Raw genomic sequence first — 17,699 nt, 5'->3', positions numbered from 1 at the left:
CTACTCCCACCAAGCTCTACCCGAATCACCCTTGCAAGTCAGGAGGTGAGGCTGAGGGGCCTGACGCCCAGAGAGGCCCGGAAGGAAAAGACAAGAAATCGGGCCTTCTCGGCAGTGGCTCTTTGCCTCTGGAACAACCTTCCTCTGGAGATTCGTGCGGCCCCTACACTGGGTATCTTTAAAAGCCAAGTAAAAATATGGATGTTTATTCAGGCCTTCCCTCCAGTCAATACTTGATTCTCTCTTCTCATTTCTTTTTAATTTATTTTTACTCTATTTTCTTGGTTTCCACATTTTCATTTGTAGATTTATGTAACTATGTTTTTTTATTAATTGTTTGTATTATATTGGAAGCTGCTCAGAGTGGTCGCATAGACCAGATGGGTGGGATACAAATAAATAAATAAATAAATAAATAAATAAATAAATAAATAAATAAATAAATAAATAAATAAATAAATAAATAAATAAATAAATAAATAAATAAATAATCAAACTTTTGAAAGATAGCTCCAGTTAGACCAGCGCATGTACATGTGTGTATGTAAAAACACTCATGTTGAATTGCAAACTCAGAATCATGTTTTTTTTTATTTATAGGCCTCCTTTCTCCCAATAAGGGGACCCAATGCGGCTCACAATATTAAAAATAATAGAATTAAAAACAATAATGAAGATATTAAGCTCAGTAAGCCAATTTAATAATAATCTTGCACATTTTCTTTATACTCTTCTGGCTTTTGCCTTCAAAGTTTTACGGTGATATATCAGAGAGTGGAAATCATTTCTGAATACAGTAGGGCCATGGTATCCATAGGGGATTGGTTCCAAGACCCCCACTTACAGATGCAGGAAACCATGGATATGCAAACCCTATATAGTAGCACTCCCGTATTCATGGGATCAGTGCTATTATGGCCAAACCTGAGAAGGCGGCTGGAGCCGTGGTGCTGGTGCTTCGGAAGGTAGATCCAGAGCCGCTGGTGCTGGCAGCGGTTCTGGAGTGGGGTCTTGAGGCACCTCCGTGCTGGGATTCCCCCTTCCACTGCCACTTCTGGTTCCTCCACCCCCACTTCGGGTTCTGCCGCGGAACGCCGCCTGCTGTCCCCCCCCCCCCCCAGTTTGGGCACATGAGCCCAAAAAGGTTCACCACCACTGGTATACAGTATAGTCTCTGGTTCCATCTAGTGGCCAGTTCTGGTATTACACCTTGGAAAATTTATTTCTGAGGATTTTATTTATTATTTTCAGGCAGTGGATGAGTGAAACTGATCCTGCAGATACATTGTTCCTACTGCATTAAGCACACATTCAGGCTTAGAAATCAAGGTGCTAAAAGAGGGATCTACAGTAACTATCCTTTAAAAAAATACAGTGCAATCATATTCATTTCTACTTAAAAGTCATACCTACTGAATTCAGTGAACTTTATTCAGGTACGTAGTGATGTGCAGAAATCTGTTGTCTCATTTCTTACCAAGGCAGCCTGTCAAGAACTCTCTAATTCTCCAGTATGGGAGGAACAGCGCATGCTCACTTCAACCACGTTTTGCGCAAAATGGTAGTTGTGTACTACTAGTGCTTTGTCTCCAAGCAGACATATACTGTACAGCAAGCAAACATATAGTCTGATTCATCAGAAAGATACAAACACATTCAGTGCTTCCAGGTTTGCTACTCCATGCAAGAAAGCAACACAACATTTTCTATAATACACATTTTTCAGAAATGCAAAACAATTGCATTTTTCAGAAATGTGCAAAATCTCTCCATGGCTAGCAAAAATAGTATCTTGTCATGCAGTAAGAAAAATGTTCATGCTATCTCTTTTGCTGTGTAAAAACAAAACAAGTCAAGACTGACATTCCTTTAGGAAAGTATATATAGGATTGCTCCCTCAATGCATTTAACAGTTTTGTCTCACCTGTGTCTACTCATGAGTAAACCCAAGTGAATTCAGCATGTGCTTTGAGGTGAGCATAGGGCTGCAGCTTAAATGCTTCAGTTTCCCTCTCAGCATCTCATTGTTGTCAAGAATTTCTTTTGCTGTTCTTGTTGCAGAATGAAATTCTCCATTATTGGGGGTATCCCAGTGAAGAGTATCAAATCCTGACAGAGGATGGCTATTACTTGACAGCAAATAGAATTCCTTATGGAAGAAACAATCCTGTGAAGCCAGGTATCTTGGGAACATAACATAGTGTTTTTGTATCAATGACTGAGACTGATGCTTATACTACAACCCCTCTTCTCCTATTGCTTATGCATAGGAAAATGCCCTTATCAGAATTCATGTTATTAAAAAAAAACAATGAATACATAGACATTGTATCACAAGCATATTGACTTCTTATCATATCATGCTGCCTGGATGTCAGAATATCAATGAATGAAGTAAAGAAGGGACAGTAAGAAGCTGCTTCACAAGGGGTGGAAAAGTGGTGGAAAACTAATCCCATTTTCTCCTCATTTTTCTCCTCTGATTCATTTCTTGGGGACAGGTGAGTCCATTTTTACTTCCTTCTTTGGTCAAGTTCCTATGCCAATGCAGAGTGTCTGGGGGAGTCACCTATGAAGACCACTACCTTTTCTTCTTGTTCCCAACCACTCAAAAACAATGGAACTTGTAGCCCCATTTCCAATGATAATTTTATTGGTTGTTGTGGGTTTTTCGGGCTCTTTGGCCATGTTCTGAAGGTTGTTCTTCGTTCAGAACATGGCCAAAGACCCCGAAAAACCCACAACAACCATTAAATCCCGGCCATGAAAGCCTTTGCGGATAATTTTATTCCTATTTCAAAATTGTCTCCTCTCCAGCCTCAAAGAACAACATTTACTGTGGTGTCTGTCTCAGGAAAACTGCACGATTTCAATAAAGGTGGAAGCCTCCAAACAGGGACCACCAAATGAAGCCATAATGAAAAACGTGGATGTCTCAGCTGAATGCCTATCGTTAGTTTAACCCATGTTCTCTTTGTTCTCCAGGTCTGAGGCCTGCTGTGCTGCTAGTACCTGGTTTGGTGATTGAGGGTAGAGAAATTATTGCAAATCTTCCCAATAATAGCTTGGGATTTGTTCTAGCAGATGCTGGCTATGATGTCTGGATAATTAATAACAGAGGGACCACCTGGTCTAGAAAACATCAGAATCTGACCATTGATCAAGAAGAATTCTGGGATTTCACGTAGGTTCCCAGGGCAATGTGCCATTTGGATGGCTGGGGTTTTGTCCTGGGTGATACCTGAAAGCAGTAACAGTTTTATGCAGTCCTGCCTTGTAGCTGAAGGGAGCTCTTGAAAGGTGGGGCTAAGTGGATTGTGACTGCATTGTTCTTGGTTTTGCTCTTTCCAAAAATTTAACGGAATGCATGTCATGTTAAAAGAGAGAAAGAACAAGACCTTGTACCTGATCTCTTGGAGAAGACTCTCTTCTTCTTCCTGCCACTCTCAGAAACAGGTCTGGCAGAGATGGGAGAGAGGTCCTTTCTGGTCATTATTCCCAGGCTGTGCACTTCATTTGAAAGCTGGCATCAGCAATTCCTTCCTTGTTCTCTTTCCATTGGCATATACTTCAGAAGATCAAAATTAAGATTATGGAAATTATAATTTCAAAATATGAGTGTTAGACTTTTAACTTGGCTTTTAAGTTTTTTTTAATCTGAATGTTGGCTTTAGAGAACTAGATAAAAAATTATATATTAGGGATGTGAGAATAATTGTTTATTTCTTATTTATTTCTTCTTGATGAGACAAGCTACTTCAACCTGCCAAATGAGTCTGTTTAGGATTTGTTCAGCCCTCCCCTAGATTTGCCCCTATTGGGCAGGAGTGAGATGAGATGTAGTTTTAAAATTCCAGTTTCTGCAATGTGCACAAAATGGCTTTGTGTTTTTCCCTTTCTGAAGCATTGTGGAGACATACAGAGGTAGCACAGGACTGAGGTAAAAGTCAGAATGTAATGGAACAGGCCAGAAGAGGGATCTCTTAATAAAAATTCATGCCAAAAACAGTGGGATGTGCTGGGCAAATGTCCAAACAATATTTTAGACCACAAACCCAATGATTATTATATTTTCATTAATTCCTTAAGTAAAGGTAAAGGTTCCCCTCGTCTCTCCTTGCTCAGCATTCAATGTCTCTCAGCATTCAATTTTCTGTAACCTTCGCTATCTCCCTTGCATTTTGTTTCCCTTCTCTTCTCTGCTATTTGTAAGGCCTTGTTGGACAGCCACTTGGCTTTCTTGAATTTCCTTTTTTTGGTCGGGGGGGGGGGATGGTTTCTGTTCCCACAGTAGCTAATTCAGTTGCAATGACAGTGGATGGAAGGATGGAAGCCTCTGGTGGGATTTTGGAATTCAAGTACAGCCCCCAAGCCTTAAACATTGTGCACTCTTGTCTTGAGCAAAAACTCAGAGGTATTTCCAGTTTGAGGGGAAAGGAACTTTGCTGATTTCTGAGCTAATGTCACATGAGTCCAGGAAGCATATTTTTGTCCCTGGAGTCACACGACATGATGCTCTTTCTCTTTCATGAACAAATCTTTGGCTTTTCCTTCTTGTTGGACAACCACAGAGAAAGTACTAAATTCGTTGCCATTTAAATGATTCACTGAGCGTTGGAATGTGCTGGAGGAGAACTTTCAGATCTTGTTTAGTGATCTGTACACGGCACAATAATGGCTATGCTGATTGGGGAAAATGAGAGTTGTAGTCCAACATATATGGAGGGCAGTAGATTGAAGAAGGCTGTATACTGATGTAGCCGAATGTGTAGGAATGTTTTAAATTGTTTTTGTCTTTATATATTGCAGTTTTCATGAAATGGCAATTTATGACCTTCCAGCAACCATAAACTTTATCTTGCAGAAGACTCATCAAGAAGGATTGTATATTATTGGCCACTCTCAGGGTGCTTCATTGGGTATGCTAAGAAGTACAAATGCAGCATTTTTTTCCTTGTTTAGTTTTGTGGGAATGACTGACAAAGTTGCTGCAATTCAGCCTATGGATATAACCAAGATCTTAAGCCATGTTTACCTTCCGGGATCTCTTCCTTCATTAGGAAATATATCTTGTCACACTGAGATGTGCCATTCAAAAAAAGGGGGGCGTCCACTGTGAGATTATTTGTTCCTACATGAGAACAAGAGTATAAATATGTTTTTAAACAGCGAAGCAATTTTCAAACTCCCCTGCAAGAATGAAATAAGTGAACATATATAATATATACATACAGTGGGGTCTCTACTTAAGAACGTCCCTACTTAAGAACAATCCAACTTAAGAACAGCTCCATTTGCTAAATTTTGCTTCTACTTGAGAACAGAAATCCAAGATAAGAACAGGAAAAAAAAAACCTTTCCTGCTCTTTTTTTAACCTTAGGTCATCTTAGGTTAAAAAAAATTCTCCCCCTAGTGGTAGAGTACGTATTAACCAGCTTTGCATTAGTTCCTATGGGAACTAATGCTTCAATGTACGAACGCACCTCTACATAACAAAAAAACAGCCAGAACGGATTAATTGGTTTTCAGTCCATTCCTATGGGAAATTTTGCTTCAACTTAAGAACGTTTCAACTTAAGAACACCATTCCAAAACGGATTAAGTTCTTAAGTAGAGGTTCCACTGTAGTTTCTATGGACGGAAAAGAGCAGATACGGATTAAATGGTTTTCAATGCATTCCTATGGGAAATGCAGATTCAACATAAGAACTTTTCAACTTGAGAACCACCTTCCAATACGGATTAAGTTCTTAAGTAGAGACCCCACTGTATTCCAGCATTAGGACTCTAGGAGTGGAGAGAGGAGTAATTCATTAGTTTATGTTTTTTTCATATAGTCAGTATATTATATATGAAATGTATATGAACATAATAAATATATTCAGTCATTATATATATTGAAGTCAGAGGATGGTGAGTCATCTCCATATGTGGGATGGATGAACAAAGGATGGATCTAAATCATTGTATCCTACAGTCTGCACAGGCCTTGTGTTACCAATGCTCTTAGAACAACAACAACAACAACAATATATATTTTCACCTGCTGTTCCTGTCAGGCTAGGGTTGCCAGATACATGGGTAGCAAAAGGAGGACATAGAAAGACAAAAAAAAAGAGGGCAAAGGAGGACATATTGAACGTTTCATTTGAATTGTTCTGGATTAAACCTGCAATCAATACAATTTTATTACAATAGCTGCCAATAAATGTCTCTTAGTGAACCGACCAAGAAACAGTCATGTTAAAAAATAAAAATAAGTTCAATGGAGGCTTTTTAAAAAAAATACCAAAAAACATTATTTAAACAGCCAATTGTACCCAAACCCACCCCAGCCCGGCTGCGGGATCCCCCAGGCACTCGCACTCTACACAGGCTCAGAGGCAGCTTTGCTAACCTGGATGCCCAAACAAGGCTGCAGCTCAGGCAGGGGGAAAGTGGCGTCGGGCAAAACCGAACAAGCCAGCCTCCCCTCCCCAGAGGGTCATAAGTTTGAGGTTGGGGAGTGTGGGAGTTGGAGTCCCTGAAAGGGACTTTGAACACACACAGTCCAAGTGCTTGCCTTCTCATCAATGTGCTCGGGCACTGCTTGCTCCTGCCTGGCTCGGCAGGTGGCGCTCCACTTGCGCTGCCTTTCTGGGCTCCACGAGGTCTCGGTGGGCATGGCAGATCACCGAGCAGTCACCGCCGCGGCAGGAGGGCGCGAGGGAAAGATAGGGGGAGGGGAGGCCTTCCACCTCTCCCCCTCCCATCCAAAATTATAACATAAAATATACAAAAGCCTGACATTTTAAAGGTTTTTATCTTTGCCTGCCTGATGGAGGACATTAGGCTAAAAAGGAGGACATGTCCTCCTTTTGCCTGACATCTGGCAACCTTATGTCAGGCTGAGCCTCCATGTACTGAGATTATGGGAGCAGCAGTCTAAAAACATCCAAAGGGCCGCAGTTTCTCACCTGAATCAAAGATGGCCTCTCTTTTAAGACAAATAGGCATCAGGGTGGAGTGAAATAAAGGCTTCTGAATAGAAAACTGAAAAAACACATTATCACAGAGAGTGTACATAGGGCCAGTGATGCAAGTGTTGGTATTTCTGTTTTGATCTCTAAACTCTCCAAAAGAGATAAAAGCAGTCAAAATGTCAATGAAAATAATGACTTCAATACAGAGGCCTACAGTTAAAAAACCCACAACTGTTATGTACAAAATGCTTCCTTTTCCACAGGTTTCATTACTTTTACAGTCATGCCACAACTTGCTAAAAAGTTAAGCTCCTCATGTGTCTTGCTCCTGGCTACACATTTGTGGGCATGAAGGGGCCTCTTTCAGTACTCCTCAGTCTCCCTGAAGGACTCATAAGAGTATGTATTAATATATGTTTATTATCACATTACAGTCTTTTTTCTTGTACATGTTCAGAGTCACACAGTCCTCCTTTTCACCCACATTTTAGTCAATCAAATGAGTACTGGATGAATTAAGAGGTGTATGACGGCTGATCAGCAATTGTTTCTTTTAAAGCTCAATTAGTAACTGGCGTACTCTTAATATAATTTCAAGCATTTACTGATGCTCTTAAACATCCTAAAGCAATGTTTCCCAACCTTGGGTCCCCATATGTCCTTAGACTAAAATTCCCAGAAGCCTCTAGCTGTGCTGACCAGGATTTCTGGGAGTTGTAGTCCAAGGGCGTCTGGCAACAGAAGGTTGCGAAGCATTGTCCCAAATCTTTCAGAGTCAATGTGGTTCATGGAGCAAGGCGAGAGTGCCTCACCTTCTATCACTTCCACCACCCTTTCAGCCTTTTAACAAATAATTGGGCAGGAAAGAGTTTTGATTTTGGGTGCTGGGCATTTTTAATATTTTATGTGTGTTTTAATGTATTCTAAGGTGTCTCTAACTGTTCTTAACAAATGTTTTAAGAAGCTATTACGTGTTTATTTGTTTTTAATGTAATAATTTATTGCATTTTAGCCAATTTACTTTTTAATAATTTGTGAGATGCCTTATTTGAAGAAAAGCTGTATAGAAATGAAAATACAGTGGGGTCTTGACTTAAGAACGGCTTGAGTTAAGAACATTTTGACTTAAGAACCGCTCTCATAGGAAAATATTGACTTGACTTACATACTTAGATTTGAGTTAAGAAGTGAAAAAAACCCATGTGGGAGGCAGGGAAAGTGCAAAATTTGAACTTTCAGTTAACTGTTGGGCAGTGAAAAGGGTGCCTGTCTGCTTCCTCACTCCTCCCAGTGTTTAGAGACTGGATTGGGAGACAGTCTTCAGACTGCCTGGTACTTGTACTGCCTGGACTGTCTTTTCCCTGCTTTCCCTGAACCTTTCTTGACCTAAGAAAAAAAGAAACAAAATATCCCCCTCTAGTGGTCGAAGGCAGAATAGCAGCTTCCCATTAGTTTCTATGGACGGAAAAGAGCAGATACGGATCAAATGGTTTTCAATGCATTCCTATGGGAAATGCAGATTTGACCTGAGAACTTTTGACTTGAGAACTGCCTTCCAATACGGATTAAGTTCTCAAGTCAAGACCCCACTGTAACTAACTAACAACAACATAAATAAATATCAGCACACTTGCTAACATGGAAGCAAATCCTAGTGTTAAGGTCATATGTGTGAAATATAAAGCCCTCAAAACACTATACATTTTAATTTTATTTTTATAATTTATAAGAGTTCACTAAAGCTGACATTTTCCCCTTATGGGGTTACTTCTTCAGTATGAAACCAGATAATCTTACCAATTGTATCAATGTCTATAAAAGTATAAAGAGATATGAAGTTTAAATACTTCATCTCTCTTCACAGGATAAGAACAAGCCACTGTTTCACCCTAGTAAAATAACACTTTTTAAGACATCTACATCCACAGCATCAGCTTGTCTAATTTACAATCTTTATTTATCTAATTGTTTCTATGGTCTATGTATGCATGAAAAATAAAATGTGAAAACATGTACCTTTTCCTGCAGGCATGTTACTTCAGTTATGCAGAAATCCAATCATGCAATCACTTACAAGAGAGTTCATTTTTAAGGGCTTTAACAGAAAACCATTTTTGCAGCTAAGGAAAGCTACAGTTACAATTTGTTAAAAATTGTAAAAATCATCTGAAGTATGAAGTTAATATGAAAATTAAACTTAAGTTGCAGACAAGTACTTAAATCAGAAAAATACATTTCAGTTATAAGCCTGTAGTTACAGCAAGAACTTGAAGCTTCTGTAAATAATTCTAGCTTTGTTTTGGTTTATTCTGTCCCATCCTGGATGGATTTCTTTGTGCATTAAATGTATATTTTTTCCTCTCACTTTACTATGAGAATTCAAGGGAATTGTTCCTAGATAACAGGCTTCCTCTCATAACACTACTGAGCTCGTTTTGCTAGCAAAAATACTAACACTTTCTTAGATCCAGTTAGGGTGCAGTCACATGTGCCAAAAGAACCCCATTTATATTGACTCTGCCATTATTTAAATCATTCTATAAAATTCTGTTCACATAACTCAAGGGTAGGGTTGCCAGATGTCAGGCAAAAGGAGGACATGTCCTCCTTTTTAGCCTAATGTCCTCCGTCAGGTAGGCAAAGATAAAAACCTTTAAAATGTCAGGCTTTTGTATATTTTATGTTATAATTTTGGATGGGAGGGGGAGAGATGGAAGGACCACCTTCCCCCTGGCTTTCCCCACCCCCACCTGCCCGCCCACTCCCGGTATTTTGGGAAAAAAAGCCTCCATTGAATTTATTTTTATTTTTTAACATGACTGTTTCTTGGTCGGTTCACTAAGAGACATTTATTGGCAGCTATTGTAATAAAATTGTATTGATTGTAGGTTTAACCTGGAACGATTCAAATGAAACATTCAATATGTCCTCCTTTGTCCTCCTTTTTGTCTTTCTATGTCCTCCTTTTAGTACCCGTGTATCTGGCAACCCTACTCAAGGGTAACAAAGATTTATTTATTTGATTTATATACTGCCCATCTGGCAGCAAGGTGGCCAGCCAACTGATTTTTTCCCACCTCGCCACATGGCCTTTTAAAAATGATCCGATCCCTGTATCACTTCAGTCCTTTTCATTTTGGTGATTGTGTGAACATTGCTGTCAATTTATTTATATTGTGAATGGGTCGCAATTTTGGGCATCATGGCCACTACATGGCCACTGCACTTGTATTCTTTTATTTTTGAATTTTTTTAAATACTTAGTAGTAAATTGCTTACTTTACAAAATATTTTTCTCCACAACAGTTTACTGAAGTATCACTTAGCCAATGTCTTCCCTATTGTACCCTTAATCCCGCTTTTGTATGGTTTACAGTCAGTTTCTCTCCTAGCTTTTCAACAATTGAAGTTCTTCTTAATGCTACCCTACATTTATCTGGTGCCTATCCCATCAAGTGGTACATTGACTAACAGCTGGAAGTGACAGGAAAATGGCATGTATTTGCCACTTTAGCAATATGTACTTATGATTAAAAAATCAGAGTACTGTAGCAGGAACGCAGAAACAGGACAGAAAATGAATTGATTTACATGTAGGCTACAGAACCAGTACAAATGGCAAGAAATGTTCCAACTGAACTGAAATTCATGTGAATGGGCACAGTGGTATATATACCACGTAACTATATATTGATATTTTAAAGGGGGGAGGAAGAAATGATACAAATGGTTGGGGGGCTAGGCACTTATTTTCATAGATGCAGGCTGTCTATAGCCTCACTGCCTAGGTAGTGATTTGTACTGTAAGCCAGTGCCTTGTTGCCTTCTGATGAGTTTTCCAAGACCTTTCCAGAAGGAAACCCATATTCTAATCTTCAAAGCAGGTGGAAGATTATTGTGATTGTCCGAAGGATAGATTAAGGGAAATGGAAATGGAAAGCCAGCTATTGGGATTGGGGCACAGGAAAAACATGAGAAAGAAGCCAAAGCCTCTGTCGAACCAGATAGTAGCATATACCCCCTTTCTTTCATGAATGTTGGCTTTGCAGGATAGAACTTCTGTACTGTACTTGGGAGAATTGTTATACATGAGAGGTCACCGATTCTCCATCTTGGTTTTAAACAAACTCACCTATATTATCTCTGTCTGTTTTATTTTTTTTCAAACAGCTTATATGGGGCAACAAAGAATTCTGTCCTGTGAGTAACAGACTGAAACTCTTGAATGCCAAGTTGTGCAGCTATGCCATAATTGACAAGCTTTGTCTCCACATCATTTTTATATGCGCAGGATATAATGAGAAAAACCTAAACGTGGTATGTAGATTCTTTATTTATTTAAGTTTTTTTAAAATTTAGTCAGGAAAGCTGCAGAATAATGAGAAGATATGTCATGGAAAAAATGCCACACTCTTGGCCACCTAGCTATGTAGTGGAAATCTGTGAAGATTCTCAGTCATCCAGGTGTGGTTATCTGAAAGCTGAGTCATGGCAACTGGACTTCTTTCATGTTCGGCTGAAACGTTTCGCTACTCATGTAATGGAAAGTTCAGAAATTAAACCAAAAGAAGTTCTAAAGAACTCTGTAAATGAGGCAGTAAATTAAATTCCTCTTTTATGAGGAAAATTTTTTTTGGCAACCTGGAGAAAAACTAAGGTCCAGCATTAGTTTTACTTTTTTTCTGGAGCTGTTACATTCAGGAGGTCTGCAGAAGTTGCTGAACCTTGAATTAGAACATGAGCAGGACCTGTTAGAGTGTAAAATAAAAATATTCATCGATCCATTCCTTCCTTGAAAACGTTCCAGAAAACTAACTGTAAATATATATATTTTTTCCTTCTCCCTATTTTCTTCCAGAGTCGAGCTGATGTGTATTTTGGCATCTATCCTGATTATTCTTCTGTAAAAACAATAATTCATTGGGGTCAGGTAGGGATCACAACTACTCCCCTCCCCCCAACTTTTCAAATATTTTGAAATATTGTTTTGAACAAGTCAGTGCTTGACATTTAAATGAGAAATCAGTTTCTGGGTTGTGTGCACGTCTGTCTGTCTGTCTGTCTGTCTCTCTCTCTCTCTGTGATTTCTACATCCTTTTTAGAGTATTTTTCAAATATACTGTTGTTGAAAGAAAAAGATTTTTTAAAAGTTTTCATCAAAACATCTCATAGTCCTGAATTTATTTATTTATTTATTTATTTATTTATTTATTTATTTATTAGCCGCACCATTGCCAGTGGCTTCTTTTTTTCACTTTTTGCCTTCACACTAAGAGTTGTCATTTTAAGAATCCTTTTGACTCTCAAATAAAATTATCCGCCAAAAAAATAGCATTCAGAGCAATATACAGTGGTGCCTCGCACAGCGAGGTTAATCCGTTCCGGATTAACCCTCGCTGTGCGAAAGCATAGTTGAACAGGGCAAGAAAACCAATTGGAATGCATTAAACAGTGTTTAATGCGTTCCAATTGGGCTGAATACTCACCCTTCAATGATGCTTCCGAGCGGCTGGCAGCCATTTTTGTGCCCTCCCCTCGCTGAACGAGGGCACGAAAATGGCTGCGATCAGCTGTCCGGCGTGTCCAAAATGGCTGCTGGAACAGCCGAAATGGCCGGCCGCAGGGTTTTCGCGCCCTTGGTAAGTGAGGGGAGGGCGCGAAAACGCTGTGTGCAGCCATTTCAGCTGTTCTGGCAGCGTTTTCACGCCCTCCCCTCGCTTACCAAGGGCGCGAAAACCCTGCGTGCGGCCATTTTGGGGTCGCGCGGCGGCCATTTTGGACCTGCCGACCAGCTGATTGGCCGGTCGCAAAACGAAGGTCAGTAAGCGAACCGCTTACCGACCTTCGCTCTGTGAATTGTGCCCTATCTAGGTGCCGTTTTGCGATCGCTTTTGCGATCGCAAAAACGGCACCGTTGCGCGGATTCGTCGCTCTACGGAGCGACCGTTCTGGGAGGCACCACTGTATTCATATATTGAATAACAATATATGAGGGACGAGGTAGGTCTGTCCTTGAATTAAACACTCTGTGTTGCAGTTTGGCTGTACTGTGGGCTAGGAAGGTATGGAGAAAAATGGTTTTGGGGATAATTTCCTATGGATATTCTTTGTACATAAGAAAGAGGAAGGTGTACTGTTTGAAGCAGAAAGTCTTTTCTGGCATTCACCTTTGTGGCACCTGCGTGTTTGGCCCTCACAAAGGCTCACATTGCGTTTTCCTCTCACTGACACCAGTGGATTACCTCAATCCACAATATAAATAATGTTGGTCGGGACACTTGTCTTGTGAATTCAAACAGAACCTATTTATTGAAGTGAATCAGATTTAATAATAACAGAAGTCCTTCAGATAATCATTGTACACAAGCAAATTGTTAACTGTGCTCTCGGTACATACTTTTCTCTTACAATATCATTGCTGCCTTCTCTACCTTTTTTCTTAACCAATCTTATCACTCTCTATCTGTTCCCCCCCTCTCCCTGACTCACCAAACTCTCACTCTGACTCTGACTCACTTTAACTGACTCAGGCTCCGCCTTTTAACATCTCTTTTCGGCTTCGCCTCTCAAACACATTAGTATAGAATCTGAATAATGCATGACTTATTTTGCATAACAAGGATTGAATGCTACATCTTTGTTGTTCAATATTCCTCTACAAAGGAGGGCTACAGGTAAAGGCCAGTATCCTGTTGGGACTCTGGTAAGTAGAAAGTTCTAGCAGCTTAATAATGTAGGATCAGGCTGCTAGTGCAAACATTGCCATTGCACAAGTGGAGGGTATCTTTTATTTGTGGAGATCCCTACTTGTGCCAGCAATGCAATCCCACATTACTATGTTAACGAGATTTTCCATTCAATGTAAATGTGGTACTTCCACAACATACCGACCAACTCTACCATGTGACAAGGCTTTTTGTGGGGGGGGGGGTTGCAAGAAGAGAAAGCATTCTGGTAATTCAAATATCTAGTTTTGATGTATACATTTACATTATCAATTTGAAAGAAATATTTTGAAAATTTACCTTTAGTTTTATTGTTTTTCTTGCTTTTCAGATTGCTAAATCAAAAGAATTCAAATATTTTGACTATGGATCTAAGAATGAAGCAATATATAATATGGTAAGGAACGAGGTAGGGGTAATGATTATATGCCAAGTATTTAAGTGAGCAGTTCTGACTGCAGGGAGAAAACACAGTGGCCAAAATCCTGATCACACAACTCTGTGTCTATAACACTGATGATATCATCAGCCACAGACTTTACTCTTTTTCTGTTCCCACCGCCCACCACAACACAGTTTCTGAAGCTCCCTACGGTCCATGTTGATTTAAAGAAGTTGTCCCCCCACTCTTTTAAAGAAATTATGTATTTATAAATAATTTCAGCCCAAACAGTAGAGTGAAAGTGTGAATAACAGTTTCAGAAGAGAAACTGTAATTGTAGAACATGATATATTAAAAAGAGAAGAGACTAGTTAAAGGAAACATGCGAACCGAGAGGAAAAAAAGGAGAAAAAAATTAGAGATGACACAAAAATATTAATTTTTGGCATTAAAAGAAGACTGATGATTAATATTGCCCATTGATGGGAGAATAGAAATAATAGAGGCAGCAATTGTTGGAAAAAGAGAGGGAACTAGATAAAAAGAGCATGTTTTGTATTCAGATGAGGAAAGAGAATCAGCTGCAAAAACTGTAGAACATTAAGAAAAGTCAAAATCAAGAAGCACTGGGAAGAATGAGCAGTGTGAGATTTATACTACATTTTAAAGTCTCAAAAGTATTTTCCTTAAATCCCCATAGCTGGGGGGGATAATACTATCAGGCCTTGGAAAAATGTCATATCTTAGAGCTCTGGCATGTCTTAATCCAGTCCTAAGTAGTAGTAATAGAAATAATACAAGTTTCACAAGAGGAAGGGTTAATACAAGATGAATAACAGAAGTTAATTAACAAAATGTTGGAGTTGATTTGGAAGAATTTGAGGCCATTGGTAAAGAAAGTGGAAAAAGAGAACCAAAGTAGCCAACTCATGTTGAAGACGAGGTATAGATGTTTTAGAACATCTATACTATTCAGTATTCAGGGACTGGTGGCAATGATTTTTGGCTGAGGCCCCCACATTAAAAGTGATCTCTCTGGAGTCCTGGAACCTAAAGAGGGAATAGGAAACTTTCAATTAAAGATAACAGGCTGTTGATGATGATGTCAACGGCCTTACACATGTGGAGCTATGCCAACAGGATTCTTTCCATTATGTAGCAAGTAGGATGGGCAGTTACTGTCTCTGGGAGCTCTCCACATTTTTAGGAAAACCTGAAAAATAAGAGTACACACACAGAGATTGTTCTTCTCTTCAGTTTTCCACAGAAGGTCTAAAATGGGGAAGGTGTGGGATACTGTAGTCTGTTTTCCCCCTTTATAGATTAAAATTAATCCTTGTAAGGAATGTCCGAGTATGGCTAGTATATATAGCAAATGTGGGCAGGTAGAGAAAGAAGGTAGATAAGGAGGTACTGTGTGACTTGATGGAAAAATTGCTGATTTCCAGTTCTTTGACACTGGCAACAACAACATAAAAGAGAGAGATAGAGACAGAGAGAGAGAGAGGGAGGGAGGGAGAGGGAGAGGGAGAGGGAGAGAGAATGCTGAACAAAATTTGAAATGTGAGACAATATGAGAATGAAAATCAATATATGCACAGAAGCAGAGTATCAATACAAATATTCAAATCACCAAGGAGGAGAAGATGTGAAAAAGGATGTTGAAAGGAAAACATTATTTAGGTTGAGCCAAAAATAGGGAAAATTCCTAAAAAATAAAAGATTAAGTGAACACTCTTAATTATAATTCCACACCATTAAGTCAAATCTGACGCATGGCCTTTTCCCCCAGCATTTTCTAGATATAGAATACTTAAAAGTGGTTTACCATTTCCTTCCTCTGGGTGTGCCTTGGGACTGTGCAGTTTGACCCAGGCTATACAGGCTGGCTCTTCTCCTGTGACACAGTAGGGACGTAACTCACTGAGCTGTCCAGCTGGCACATTTTCATGTTCCTTTTTTATTTCTTCCACAGAGCACCCCTCCATTTTATAGGATAGAAGATATGGCTGTGCCAACAGCTGTGTGGAGTGGTGGAAAAGACATTATTGAAGATAAGAAGGATATCAAACTGTTGCTTCCCCGAATCACTCACTTGGTTTTCTATAAGAATATTCCCAGCTGGCAACATCTGGATTTTATCTGGGGTCTGGATGCCCCTGAAAGCCTGTATACTGATATGCTTTGTCTGATGCAAAAGTTCAAATAAAGCTGTCCTACAAGGGGCAGCCAATACATCCCTTTTTAATGTATATTTGAATTCACCCTACTGGTGGTGGGTCATGGTGAGGGCAGCCTATGCAGGGATGTGCAAAGTATGGCAGGGGTGTTCCCCTCTTCCTTCTGGTTCTTCTGAGCTTTAACTCAACAGTCCTCAGGTTTTCCATTTCCCCTAATCTATCCCTCACATGATCACAATGATCTCCCCCTGCCCCACAGCTGGTTGATCAGAATGTTGTTTTCCTTTTGTATAGAAAAATTATCAGAAGACTACAAAGCACTGGCTGTGGTCCAGATCACACCTAGGTAGTGAGTTTGTACACACCCAGTGACTACAAAAGTAACAATATATAAGAAAGTTTCAGCATTTTGCCTGATGAAAAGTTGTACTGGTTATAGTACTAAGCGCTTAAGGCTGTTAAAGGTAAAGGTTCACCTTGACAATTTGTCCAGTCGTGTCCGACTCTAGGGGGCGGTGCTCATCCCCGTTTCCAAGCCATGGAGCCAACGTTTGTCCATAGACAGTTTCCGTAGTCACGTGGTCAGCACGACTAGACATGGAATGCCATTACTATTCCACTGTGGTGGTACCTATTCATCTACTTGCACTTTTACATCCTTCCGAACTGCTAGGTTGGCAGGAGCTGGGACAAGCGCAGCACCACTCCCTAGATAAGGCTGTTACCTAGGAGTAATTCCCTTGAACTCTCATAGTAAGATGAGAGGGAAAACATACATTTATTATACCAAGATATTCAGGATAGGGCAGAATGAAACAAAGAAACCTAGGCTTGTTTACAGAAGCCTTAAAGCTATCTTCCACATGTTTAGGTGTGCCGATAGTGACCATGGAAACAAGACACCTCTCTGACTGTCCATCCCTAATAACAACAGACAGGAGGAAGTTGAGGAATTATCTACTTACCAGAAGCCAAGAAGGGCAAAAATATACAGTCGTTATGGGGCCTCTATCCATTCCTCATCGCCTCTTTGTTTGCTACAGTTTTGCTTCTTCCGTTTTCGTATGCTGTGAAAGTAACTACATTGGTGCCTTGACTTATGAACTTAATTTGTTATGTAACTCCGGTCGAAATGGCCCTAAGTTGAAGCACTATTTCCCATAGAAATGGACTGAAATGCAATTAATCTGTTCCGGCTGAAGGGAAAAAAAATCACCAAAAAACCCCCCACCACTGCAAGACCAATCCGAAATGCAATAAATCCATTCTGGCTGAAGGAAAAAGAAAAGAAAAGCAAAAAAACCCATGCGAGAGCCTTCAGAAATGCAAAAAAGCAAAGAAAAAAGCAGACAAACCCCACTAGATCCATCGGAAATGGGGGGAAAACCCCCAAAAAGCAAACGAACCCTGCAAGACCCAATGGAAATGGGGGAAAAAAAACCCAAACCA

General features: G+C 39.8%; 1 protein-coding gene across 1 annotated transcript; it reads left to right on the top strand.

The window, feature by feature from the left end:
• Positions 1-914: 914 nt before the first annotated feature.
• Positions 915-16,291, top strand: LOC110083107 (lysosomal acid lipase/cholesteryl ester hydrolase). Its single transcript, XM_078390261.1, is given in 10 exon segments — positions 915-965; positions 2,062-2,179; positions 2,986-3,184; positions 4,810-4,919; positions 7,227-7,265; positions 7,268-7,362; positions 11,134-11,280; positions 11,822-11,893; positions 14,020-14,085; positions 16,046-16,291. Coding segments are annotated over 10 exon segments (1,131 nt in total). The 3' UTR covers positions 16,280-16,291.
• The last annotated feature ends 1,408 nt before the right edge of the window (positions 16,292-17,699 follow it).

Source organism: Pogona vitticeps, chromosome 3 (genome assembly GCF_051106095.1).
Source record: "Pogona vitticeps strain Pit_001003342236 chromosome 3, PviZW2.1, whole genome shotgun sequence".
In the NCBI taxonomy this organism is placed as follows: domain Eukaryota; kingdom Metazoa; phylum Chordata; class Lepidosauria; order Squamata; family Agamidae; genus Pogona; species Pogona vitticeps.
This window is presented reverse-complemented; position numbering and strand designations above follow the sequence as displayed.